The 12,500-nt window shown below is 42.1% G+C and overlaps 2 protein-coding genes across 2 annotated transcripts in view; both read left to right on the top strand.

Annotated features, from left to right (window-relative positions):
- zgc:92140 (uncharacterized protein LOC447854 homolog) overlaps positions 1 to 6,266 on the top strand; it is a 32,390-nt gene extending 26,124 nt beyond the window's left edge. Inside the window, exons 3-6 of the mRNA XM_060880674.1 lie at positions 582 to 667; positions 1,286 to 1,356; positions 3,003 to 3,063; positions 3,735 to 6,266. Of these exons, the coding sequence (XP_060736657.1) occupies positions 582 to 667; positions 1,286 to 1,356; positions 3,003 to 3,063; positions 3,735 to 3,815 (299 nt within the window). The 3' untranslated portion in view covers positions 3,816 to 6,266. The remainder of the gene's footprint in view (positions 1 to 581; positions 668 to 1,285; positions 1,357 to 3,002; positions 3,064 to 3,734) is intronic.
- A 4,449-nt stretch (positions 6,267 to 10,715) lies between these two features.
- Positions 10,716 to 12,500, top strand: part of colgalt2b (collagen beta(1-O)galactosyltransferase 2b) — a 28,621-nt gene continuing 26,836 nt past the window's right edge. The window contains exons 1-2 of the mRNA XM_060881343.1: positions 10,716 to 10,795; positions 10,969 to 11,227. Coding sequence (XP_060737326.1) covers positions 11,001 to 11,227 — 227 coding nt within the window. The 5' untranslated portion in view covers positions 10,716 to 10,795; positions 10,969 to 11,000. The remainder of the gene's footprint in view (positions 10,796 to 10,968; positions 11,228 to 12,500) is intronic.

Raw genomic sequence — 12,500 nt, 5'->3', positions numbered from 1 at the left:
GTATGTGTTTGTGTGCGTATGTGTGTTTGTGTGCGTGTTTGTGTGCGTGTGTGTGTTTGTGTGCGCGTGTGTGTTTGTGTGCGTTTGTGTGTGTTTGTGTGTTTGCGTGTGTTTGTGTGCGTGTGTATGTTTGTGTGCATGTGTGTGTTTGTGTGCGCGTGCGGGTTTGTGTGCGTTTGTGTGTGTTTGTGTGTTTGCGTGTGTTTGTGTGCGTGTGTATGTTTGTGTGCATGTGTGTGTTTGTGTGCGCGTGCGGGTTTGTGTGTGTTTGTGTGTTTGTGTGCGCGTTCGTTTTTTTTTTTTTTGGGGGGTGGTGTTGGTTGAGGGGTTGGAGTTGTCTGTCATTCTCAGGCAGTGACACGTTGCTAAATATTTTGAGGTGAAGTTTAGAATCTAGAAAATGTTGTGTTTTCAGAGTAAACTACATCTGTTTGTCTTTCTGTCTCTTTGTCTGTCTCTCTGTCTGTCTGTCTGTCTCTGTGTCTCTCTGTCTCTCTGTCTGTCTCTCTGTCTGTCTGTCTCTCTGTCTGTCTGTCTCTCTGTCTGTCTCTCTGTCTGTCTCTCTATTTCTCTCTCTGTAGATGAGTACAGGATGAAAGGGGTTGAGGAGGTGAAGTACATGCGTGTAGAGGAAGACCGTGTAAATGCACGTAACCAGGAGAATCTGGTAAGAGACACACACACACTCACTCTCTCTCACACACACACACACACACACACACACACACACTCACTCACAAATGGATGTAGATTTTGAGACACTTGTGTAGCATTACTCTGTCAGTGTCAGCTCTCTGTGTGTGTGTGTGTGTGTGTGTGTGTGTGTGTGTGTGTGTGTGTGTGTGTGTGTGTGTGTGCACTGGAATGTATTCTGCCCTCTTGGGAAAACAAAAGCACACTTCTGTCCATTACTGTTGTTCGTGGAGTGTGTGTGCGTGCATGTGTGTGCACACGTGCATGTGTGTGTTAGTGTGTGGAGCAGGTTGAGACTCTGTGTGGACGTGTATGGAATGTAGGAGTGGGCTGACCTTTTTCAGCACACACACACACACACACACACACACACACACACACACACACAAACCTCCAGATTGTGACACATTCCAAATCTGACACGCTCCAATTCCGTTCTGCTCATTAACATGATTTTAGTGTGTGTGTGTTTGTTTATTGTAACATAAAACATCCCGCTCTTCCTAATCCTTATAGGTGTGTGTGTGTGTGTGTGTGTGTGTGTGTGTGTGTGAGACATTAGTGTCTAATCTAATCTGTATGTGTGTTTCAGGAAAAAAGTTCAGCACAAAACAAAACAAAGTTGCACAAAGAGGTGCCAGGAGCCAACGCCAACAGGCCCAAGTGAGTGTGTGTGTGTGTGTGTGTGTGTGTGTGTGTGTTTGTGTGTAATCCTTTATTCACAATAAATTACTAACTCAGGAACATTCTCAGGAACTCAGGAACTATAGGTGCATTTAAACAGGAACCGTCTAGTTCCTGGTTTGCTTTTCCAGGAATCTGTTTAGTTCCTGTTTCAAAGTATGTACTTGTTGGGGCGGAGCTTAGCCATACTGTGAGTCTCTGATTGGTCAAACGTACAGAATACAACAAACAATGTTACTTTGTGTTGAAAAAATATTTTTGCAAAGTTTCCAAAACCTTTTGAGGAACGAAACATTTCAGTCTCTTAACTGATCAAGTTATGAACCGAATTCCTGTTCGCAGCACGCTTATGGACTCGGTGCGATCACTTCAAAACTTTTGCGGCACAGAAACACAAAAAGCACTCACACTCTCTCACTCATCATCTACCGCTTATCCGAACTACCTCGGGTCACGGGGAGCCTGTGCCTATCTCAGGCGTCATAGGGCATCAAGGCAGGATACACCCTGGACGGAGTGCCAACCCATCACAGGGCACACACACACACTCTCATTCACTCACGCAATCACACACTACGGACAATTTTCCAGAGATGCCAATCAACCTACCATGCATGTCTTTGGACCGGGGGAGGAAACCGGAGTACCCGGAGGAAACCCCCGAGGCACGGGGAGAACATGCAAACTCCACACACACAAGGTGGAGGCGGGAATCGAACCCCGACCCTGGAGGTGTGAGGAGAACGTGCTAACCACTAAGCCACCGACTTTTTGCACTAACACAAATAAAATAGAACTTCAAGCAGCGATTAGCGGGGCCAAGCACCAAGGGTGCATAGATGTTTCTTTCTGGTGAGCCACACTGCATGACGTACAGTGGGATGTACTTTGGGTATTTTATATGACAACCTTGTGTTTGTTTGTTTATGTATTTTTAACAATGACATTGAACATCATCGCTAATATTTTAATAGTTTATTTTTTTATTATTATTATTATTAATATTATTTATTATTTTATTCTAATTAACTTTTTATTATTTATTATTTGATGAATGCGTTTTATATTATTTTAATATGCGCATGTGAGAGAGAGGGAGAAATTTTTGCAAGATGGATGGAATGAAAATGTCTCTTTATTCTGTGCCTGTTGTAATGGAAAATTCTTGTCACCTCCCTTCTTGTCTCTCTCTCTCTCTGTTTCTCTTTCTCTCTCCCTCTCTCTCTCTGTCTCTCTCTCTCTCTCTCTCTGTTTCTCTCTCTCTCTGTTTATCTTTCTCTCTCTCTCTCTGTCTCTCTCTCACTCTGTCTCTGTCTCTCTCTCTCTGTCTCTCTGTCTCTCTCTGTCTCTCTCTCTCTCTCTGTTTATCTTTCTCTCTCTCTCTCTCTCTGTTTATCTTTCTCTCTCTCTCTGTCTCTCTCTCTGTCTCTCTCTCTCTCTCTCTCTCTCTGTGTCTCTCTCTCTCTCTCTCTCTCTCTCTATGTGTCTCTCTCTCTCTCTGTCTCTCTCTCCATTTCTCTCTCTCTCTCTCTCTGTCTCTGTCTCTCTCTCTCTCTCTCTCTCTGTCTCTCTCTCCCTTTCTCTGTCTCTCTCTCTCTCTCTCTCTCTCTCTCTCTCTCTCTCAGTATTCATACGTCAGAGAGTCAGCAGGAGTTCTTCAGAATGCTGGATGAGAAGATTGAGAAGGTGAGGGAGGGATGAACGGAGAGAAGGATGGAGGGATAGATGATGATAATACAGGAGGGGAGGGGAGAGGAAGGGGGGCAGGACGGGAGGGGCTTGCTCTTTGGGGGTTTTGGGATTTAAAGGGCCGGCGCATGGCATTAGTTTATTCTCCCACGTCATGTCGGTTCACATGAAAAACGATGACCATGTTGGAAATTATCTGTCCTCTTATCTGTGTGTGTGTGTGTGTGTGTGTGTGTGTGTGTGTGTATTTCTTTACCTGTATAACCCGGTGCCTTTACCTGACGATCTCTACGTCCATCCTAAGAGCTCAGTGTAATGTGTAATGGTTTTTAAACACTAATGGACTCGCTGTGTTATTTATACACATTTCTCTAGCACTAGCACTTTGTTTCTAGCATTAGCGAGTTGTTTGCGTCGCCAAGGAGACAGCGATGTCAATCATTATGGGATCTGACACGCCCACACAGCACTTCTCTACTGATCAATAAGTCAGAAGTAGTTTGATGATGAACCTCCGATTTAAGCTGTCAAAATGTTTAACATGACGTTCAGGAGATGATGATTACTGGGTCTCTGATTCTAACATCTCTCTCTCTCTCTCTCTCTCTCTCTCTCTCTCTCTATCTCTCTCACTGTCTCTCAATCATTCTCTGTCTCTCTCTCTGTAGGGACGAGACTACTGTTGGGATGAAGAACGAGCGAGAGAGAATGAGAGAAAAATAGAGAGAACATTCCCTTCTATGGAGTGAATTTAAATCAGTGTTTTGTCTATAACTGTTCAGATTGGAGGAGTGTGGCGTGTGTGTGTGTGTGTGTGTGTATGTGTGTGTGTGTGTGCGTACGCGTGTAAAAGCGAGTGTGAGTCTGCGAAAGGGAATTTCCCTTGAGAACTATAACTCCGCCCCCACTCACTATCCTCCTACTTCCATCTACGGTGGAATAATGAAATGGACGTTTTGATCGACATCAGTTTGAGCGACCAATCTACTGAGGATTTAGCCCCGCCCCTCTGCACCTCAAGCTTCAACCTGATTGGTTGGTTATGGATGCACAACTTCCTCCTCGACTGTGAGAGACAATGAAATGAAAAGAGAAACAGGATGTTTTTGTGTCCTCGGGGAGAAAGCATGGGATGAATGGACACAACACAGAAGTGTGTGTGTGTGTGTGTGTGTGTGTGTGTGTGTGTGTGTGTGTGTGTGTGTGTTTGATATGTAAAGTAAAACAGAAGAGATATTTTATTAAGAGAGATATGAGAGATGGGAAAATGCGAACTCCTGCATTTTGAAGGACATTTTTTTATCTGTGCAGTTTTTATTTCTATTATTATTTCTTTGTTGTTTATTTTATTTGTTTTATTTTTTTGGCTCATATTATAGAACAGTGCCCTCTTCAGATTAAAGATGTAACGGGCGGGAACTCATTGACCTCGTATACACCCTACACACACACACACACACATCAAAACATATTACATATCAAATCACTTTATTCTCACTGAGCGCACACACACACACACACACACACACACACACACACACTGACTGTAGTATTTCTTGCCTATACTCCTTTCAAACACACACACCTACACACACATACACACACATACACACACACTGACTGTAGTATATCTTGCTTATACTCCTTTCAAACACGTACACACACACACTGACTGTAGTATTTCTTACTTTTAAACCTTTCAAACACACACGTACACACACACACACACACACACTGACTGTATTATTTCTTGCTTATAATCCTTTCTAACACGCACACTCACAGGCTACCTGCTAATAATTCTGACTTTAACTACACTTGCAGTTCTGACGTAACTCCGCCCTCCCCTCGAGTTCTCAAACCTGATTGGTCAGACACAGTGTCTATGACTTTTCTCCAACAGCATCTACACGTTCGTATAAACGGCCTCATTTTAATAAGCTATCGTTTCTATAGCAACAGCCGAAACACTCTCGAGGGACTCTCGAATAAACCAGACGATCCGTATAACCTACGGCTGATAACAGTCCGATTAAAAACCTCAATCGAAACATCTCGACGTGTATAGATAAAACTCCAAAAGTAATGGCACCCACCTCACCCAAGTATTTAAATAGATCATCTCTCTCCAAGGGTTCTCTTGGCCAACTACAGAACCTCCTTATCCATAAGTTCCTGTGGGTTTCACACTGTACTTTCCTAAACCCTGGATTAAACTACTACTTATTTACATATTTCCGTCTCAGAATCCCTGATTAGATAAATCCAGCGCGCGACCGTTTTAAATCACGGCTCGTCTCGAACCTAAACGAAAGCAAAAACGAAGAAGAGCAAATTAAATTAAATGACTTTTAAGATTAGAGCCTTGTGTTTACTTGTACAGTAGCATCATTGTTTACACGACCAGTTAGTTCGTCCTGAACAAACTGTACTCCTGTCTCCTGTCTGCTTTGGTTGGCGTGTTTTCTGTCGCCGTCGGACGCCATTTTTAACGTCGTAGCTACTGTTTACACGTCATTCTGTGACTGAACAGAGCACATAATGTGAGGTTTCTGATTGGATGTTTCTGTCGCTATGCAAGACGACAACAGACACGATTAACCCTCGTGATTAGAACTGAAACGATCGCAGTACGAGAGACCCAGGAACAAGCCCCGCCCCCCTTTCTGTGCTCTCAACCAATCAAAGAAGAGAAAAAAACTAAACATTGTTGAATCTGAAATCATTTTCTCAACCTTCACAGTATGCTTTTTATTTATTTATTCATTTATAAACTGCTGGTGTTTTCCAGGTTGGGCACATTTCCACCTCCTCAGCTGTTTTTAATCATGTGGATCTGGGAAATGCTGGATGTTTTTATTCCCCAGTGTCGAGTGTAGATATAAACAGAATTTACATTCAGTGTACAGGTTTGAGTTGCTTTGAGAGAATGTTTAATTTACGGAAAAATGTCAATCTGGCAACCGATCTGCCCTGTATTGTGTATGGTGTTTTATAGTAGCCTGACACACACATACACACACACACACACACACACACAGGGTGGTGTGTATGAACTGGGGCAGTGTGAGAGGTGATGAGGTGACAGTGTGACTCCGTCCTGCTCCGTTCTTCTGTTCCCTTTATCTCTAAATCTGCTCCATTTTTGGGAATGATGTTATTTTCCAATATTTTTTTTAATAAATATGAAAAATGAAGAACTGTTTTCTCTCTGTCTCTCTCTCTCTCTCTCTCTCTCTCTGTCTCTCTCTCTGTCTCTCTCTCTCTCTCTGTCTCTCTCTCGGTCTCTCTCTCTCTCTCTCTCTCTCTCTGTCTCTCTCTCTGTCTCTCTCTGTCTATCTCTCTGTCTGTCTCGCTCTCTTTCTGTCTGTCTGTCTCTCTGTCTCTCTTTCCCTCTCTCTCTCTCTCTCTCTCTCTCTCTCTCTCTCTCTCTCTCTCTCTCTCTCTCTCTCTTTGTCTGTCTCTCTGTCTCTCTCTCTGTCTGTCTCTCTCTGTCTCTCTTTCCCTCTCTCTCTCTCTCTCTCTGTCTCTCTCTCTCTCTCTTTGTCTGTCTCTCTGTCTCTCTCTCTCTCTCTTTGTCTGTCTCTCTGTCGCTCTCTCTGTCTGTCTGTCTCTCTGTCTCTGTCAATCTCTCTCTCTCTCTTTCCCTCTCTCTCTCTCTCTCTCTCTCTCTCTCTCTCTTTGTCTCTCTCGGTCTGTCTCTCTCTCTGGATTTGTGTTTATTTTGTGTACCGCTGTGTGTGTGTGTGTGTGTGTGTGTGAGACATTATTATCACTCTGTGAGGTGGCTTCACATTTCCACATATAAACGCATCAGTGAGTTTGGCAGCATCCTCTTCCTCTCTTCCTCACTTTCTGCCTCAGTTTGACTTTTCTCTTTCGCTTCCAGAGTGAGAGATGAGAAATCACGGTGCTGATGGTTACAGCTCACAGCCTTCTACATCCATGTGTCATTTCTCAGACTACATTCAGTGTCAGTGTAACTTCATTTGATTTGATGGTTTGTCTAGTGGCTGTAGGTAGGAGCCTCTGATGCCATAATGACCGCTAAGCGCCCCCTGCTGCTTCAACTGCGGTACTGCAGCCACATTCTATTCTATGGAAGTAGAATAAAATGTCTCCTACACAACATACAAATTGGCTGTTAGATTTCTCTCTCTCTCTCTCTCTCTCTCTCTCTCTCTCTCTCTCTCTCTCTTTCTCTTCATCACAATTTCCTCCTCTTCATCCACATCATGAATTTCTCTTAATAGTGTAAGAATAATTTATTAACTCACTGATTCACATTTATCTGCAAAGTGGCTCCTTATCGGAACGAGGAGTTGCCAGATTGGTAGATATCCTGACAATACCTGCCAATTCTAAATCCTTGTATATATACCTATACAATCCTAAAACTATATAAGCAAACAATATGCGAGGGTTAAGCCACTCTGTGTCATTCTGTTTTAGGAAAATAATCAACAGTTTTGTTTATCACCCCAAGGTCAATTATTTACCCGTAACCTGTAAATAAGAGCTGCTGTTATAATAAAAAGGTGAAATAAATCACCACCAATCCAAAAAAACAACAATGGACATTTTAGAGGAACCGTGTCATATCAGCTTTAGACAGTTTCAACGACAGTTTTGATTTAAAGCACTAAACCACTTCTGCTTTTCTCTTGCACGTAGTTAATGTTTATCTTCTGACCTTCTTCATTCCATCCTACACCATGTACAGTGTCTGTATTTGACCTGGACTCATCACATGTAAGCTCAGGTGAATAAATCCAGACAGAGCTTGTAAATAAATCTAAGACAAATGAAGAAGTTTATGGTCTCTGCAGCGATTGTAAAAACGTCCTACGCCGATGATAAAGAACGTTCACTAGCTCGCTGGATCACAGCTTGGTGCAGAAACAGCACAACCCGCGACCACAAAGCCACGCAGAGACGACGTGTCTGACTGAGATCATCTCCGGGTCTGATCTCGTGTCTCTGCAGAACATCTTCACCACACCACATCAGATCCGGAGCTGTGAAAATCATCATGGACTTTATGCTCTGTTCAGTCTGCTGCAATCAGGAACACGGAGGAGCTCAGGACGAGCTTCATCTCTCAGACTCTTAGGAGTCCCTCAGGAGTTAATTAATCAACCAACCAACCAATTAACCAATCAATCAATCAATATATAATCTGTTACTAGAAAGGTTTAATTTTTTTTAATACAGTGCAATAAATATATCATAATGTGTGTTTTTTCCTTTATTGCACAATATCTGGACTCTTATTAGAGGATGATATAAATTAGAACGTGTACTGTGTTACTGCTCTCACTCGTGAGGCTGTTCCAGCTCAAATCCCCCTAAGAGGATTAATAAATTTGCATCACGTCACGTCACACGTTACATGTCATGTAATTGCTTGTTGCTCTCCTCTTGTGTCTTGACACTGACACTGAATTTCCCCCTGGAGATGAATAAAGTTAATAAGTTTAACTTTTGATGAAAGCTGCTCCAATCTGTGTGTTTTTTCCCCATCTTTTAGGTGGAGAGAGAGAAAAACTAAGCCGACGAAGGAACGATAGTCGTCTGTAGCTGCTATAACGTAAACAAAGAACAGGGCCTACTGGACTACTAAATGATCCCTGCACATTGTAGTGGGTCTCCCTATAAGTTTAAATATGAACTAATGACCATTCCTGCGCTCAGTATGTAGTACACTACAGTACATGTACCAGGCAGCTTTACATTTGCCCTTTTGACCTCATTGCTGCATTCATTCTAAACTTACACTTTTTCTGATGCAACTCGGTCGGTTCAGCTGGTATTCCTGGACTCCTGGAGGAAAATACTCAGCATGGGCGGCATTAACTGATCTGACATCAGGTTAAGAACCAGACGATGACGTCTTCGCTTCAAACCGTGTGTTTGTGTGTGTGAGAGAGAGAAAGTGTGTGTGGGTGTTTGAAGGTATGAGAGCAGAGTCTGAATCAGACTCAGACACGGAGACGTCAGGTTCCTTCTTGGCATGACTCAGTGCCATTTTTCCGCCATAAAACCCCTTTTTTTTGTTCTAAGCAGTTTGACTTTTTAAAACATTTCAACCCGGCTTTGGGCAGATATGTTATGTAGATAAAGCGTTTTTGCTTTCTGAAAGATTTCTTGCATGTTGTTGTTAAACCAAATATTAACTGAGATGTAAGTTTTGCAACCCAGATGTTAGTGAAACAGATCAAAATACAGATAGAAAAGAACAGCTGTAAGTCACAGTATAGGCCATTTTGGCTTGACATTAACACAATAATCTTTATAATGAATGACATTTATAGATTGTTAATAGGTTATAACGAACATTGTTTCTGATAAAAATGTGTATATGAGCTCATTTAATAAAAGTCCTCATGTGTTAATCATCAGATGTCTGGAGCCAAGGAGGTGAGATGGTCCAAACCCTCCTCCTAGACAACCGAGAGATTGTTTGACCAGCAGAGGGCGCTTTAAGTCTGTCTGAAGCCGACAATCAAACGATTCTTTTTTTTTTTATCCATTTCCTGTCATTAAAATGAAAAATAAAAAAGTATGTAAAAATATGTTTTTAAACATATTATTTATTTATTTGTGTGTTTGTTTGTTTGTTTGTTTAGTTTTTGGTACATTAAAGCCAACAGATTCCAACAGTTCACTAATGTTCTTCGTATTATTATTATTATTATTATTATTATTATTATTATTATTATTATTATTATTATATTGTTATTATTATTATTATTATTATTTTTATTTTTATTATTATCATTACTTTAAAGAATAACATTATTGATTCAAATAGTTGTGATGTTATTTGTTTGTTTTTTGTTTGTTTGTTGTTTATTACAACCTAATTCTAAAACAAATTTGCTGATTATTTTAATTGTATGTATTTGATATTCAATTCAATTCAAGTTTATTTGTATAGCGCTTTTTACAATGGACATTGTATCAGAGCAGCTTTATAGAACATAAACATAGAACAAAAGGTTAATATAAAGAATAATATAAATATTAATAGAATACAAAATTCAAGATTAATATTAGACAGATTTAGTTCACAATGTGTATGTGTTTATCCCCAATGAACAAGTCTGAGGTGACTCAGGCAGCAGTGACAAGGAAAAACTCCCTTAGATGGTAAAGGAAGGAACCTTGTGAGGAACCAGACTCAAAGGGGAACCTCATCCTCATATGGGTGACACTGGAGGGTGTGATTATAAATATACAGTCTGATAAATGTATTGATGCAAAATGTAGATCTGTAGATGCTTCAGGATTCTCAGAGTCGGCACCTAATCTCACCTAAAAAAAAACAGAATAAATGAAGTGAATAAATATCTTTATTAAAAGAAAGGACGGGTTGTAAACATACGACAACCTGAACTGTAACAAACACGTGTTGGGAATAAAATAATTAAACAATTCATTATAGCCTAATGGTGCACTTTTACATAATACGGCTGATTAACCGAGTTCCCTGTCGGGGGGCGTGGCCTACATATTCCACAGCTGTAAAGGGGCGTGGTATGGAGGCAGCAGTTCGCTGTGGGCGTGGCCACGTCTAACACCTTGTGTATTTTAACGTTGCGCTTTTCTTTTCTATCCTAACAATGAAACTGCAGTTTGCTGCTTCTTAAAACATTATTTTATTGAGTGTATTGATGCTAAACGCAGTAGAGTTCTTCATTCTGGCTGGAAAGAGGTGTGAAAGTAGGTAAGAGGGGAAAAAAGGGGGAGGAGGGAGGAGACGCGCGCATGGAGAGGTAAATAGACACACAGGCTCTCTTATATTCTCTCTCTCTCTCTCTCTCTCTCTCTCTCTCTCTCTCTCTCTCTCTCTCTCTCTCTCTCTCTCTCCCCTCTCTCTCTGTCTGTCTATCTGCACAGAGCTCCGCTGTAGTAACCAGGCTCCTGCAGTCATGTTGGCCGAGCCGTGCGCGCTGAGAGTCGGTGTGCTGTGCGCGCTCTTGTGCGCGCTCCTGTGTGTGCCTGTGGATGGGGATCTGGATCCGGTGCGTCCGGAGTCTGCGATGCTGAAGCCGCGGGTGATGATCGCGGTGTTGGCTCGGAACTCTGCTCACAGCCTGCCGCACTTCTTGGGCTGCATCGACCGCCTGGAGTACCCCAAAGAGCGCATGGCCATATGGTGAGAGCTGCGATTCACACACACACACACACACACACACACACACACACACACACACACACACACACACACACACACACAGGTTACAATGAACACAGTGTTTACTGTCAGCGTGAGTGAGAGAGACTGCTGCAGTTCACAACAGGGTTTTAGACTTTCTGGGAACACACATTGCACTTTAAAGTGAAAAATTTCAAACAAAAAGTAAAATGGAGTCGGTTATTATTATAATTATTAGTAAAACATATTACTATTAGGTCAGTGTATATTATTATTATTAGTAGCAGTAGTCCTGAGCTCAGATTCTTGTCTGTTTGAAGCTTCACATGTTCTCCCTGGGTTTCCTACATGTTCTCTGGTTTCCTCCCACATGCAGGATTCTCTAAAGTGTGAACGAGTGTGTGAACGTCCGCTTGTGTTACCTGCCCTTGGACGTCCCACCTCACGCTCAGTGTTGCTGGGGTAGACTCCAGATTTAGGATCCATCACCACCCTGATCAGTAACTTACCGAAGAACATTTAGTGATGAATGAACGAATGTATGAAAGTGTTCTAATTAACACATTGACTTTCTTCAGCTTTACACGGTGATATCAGTGTAAAGATTCCAAAATCTGCGTATATTTCATTTGGGTTCGAGAATTTGTTGCTGGTTAAATCAGTAACAAATCTAAGAAAGTGAGGTGGAAATGTGAAAGAACACGAAAATGGGAAGAACGAATATATAAATAAATAAATGAAAACAGGTCTCTGAAAGGGGGGCACGGTGTCTTAGTGATTAGCACGTTCGCCTCACACCTCCAGGGTTGGGGGTTCGATTCCCGCCTCCGCCTTGTGTGTGTGGAGTTTGCATGCTCTCCTCGTGCCTCGGGGTTTTCCTCCGGGTACTCCGGTTTCCTCCCCCGGTCCAAAGTCATGCATGGTAGGTTGATTGGCATCTCTGGAAAATTGTCCGTAGTGTGTGATTGTGTGAGTGAATGAGAGTGTGTGTGTGTGCCCTGCGATGGGTTGGCACTCCGTCCAGGGTGTATCCTGCCTTGATGCCCAATGACGCCTGAGATAGGCACAGGCTCCCCGTGACCCGAGGTAGTTCGGATAAGCGGTAGAAGATGAATGAATGGATGAAAAAGGTCTCCGAAAGAAATGAAGTAAGAAACAATTCTCCAGCTGTAAAACTTTTTATTCTGAATAAAATGTTATCTGAGGTTTAGATGTTGATTGCGTAACCGAGGGCACGTTTCTTCACGTGGTGCTGTGGATATTTAGTGAAGTG

The sequence above is a fragment of the Tachysurus vachellii genome, chromosome 11 (genome assembly GCF_030014155.1).
Source record: "Tachysurus vachellii isolate PV-2020 chromosome 11, HZAU_Pvac_v1, whole genome shotgun sequence".
NCBI classification, from domain to species: Eukaryota; Metazoa; Chordata; class Actinopteri; order Siluriformes; family Bagridae; genus Tachysurus; species Tachysurus vachellii.
Note: the sequence above shows the minus strand (reverse complement) of the source record. Positions and strands in the feature narration are given on the sequence as shown.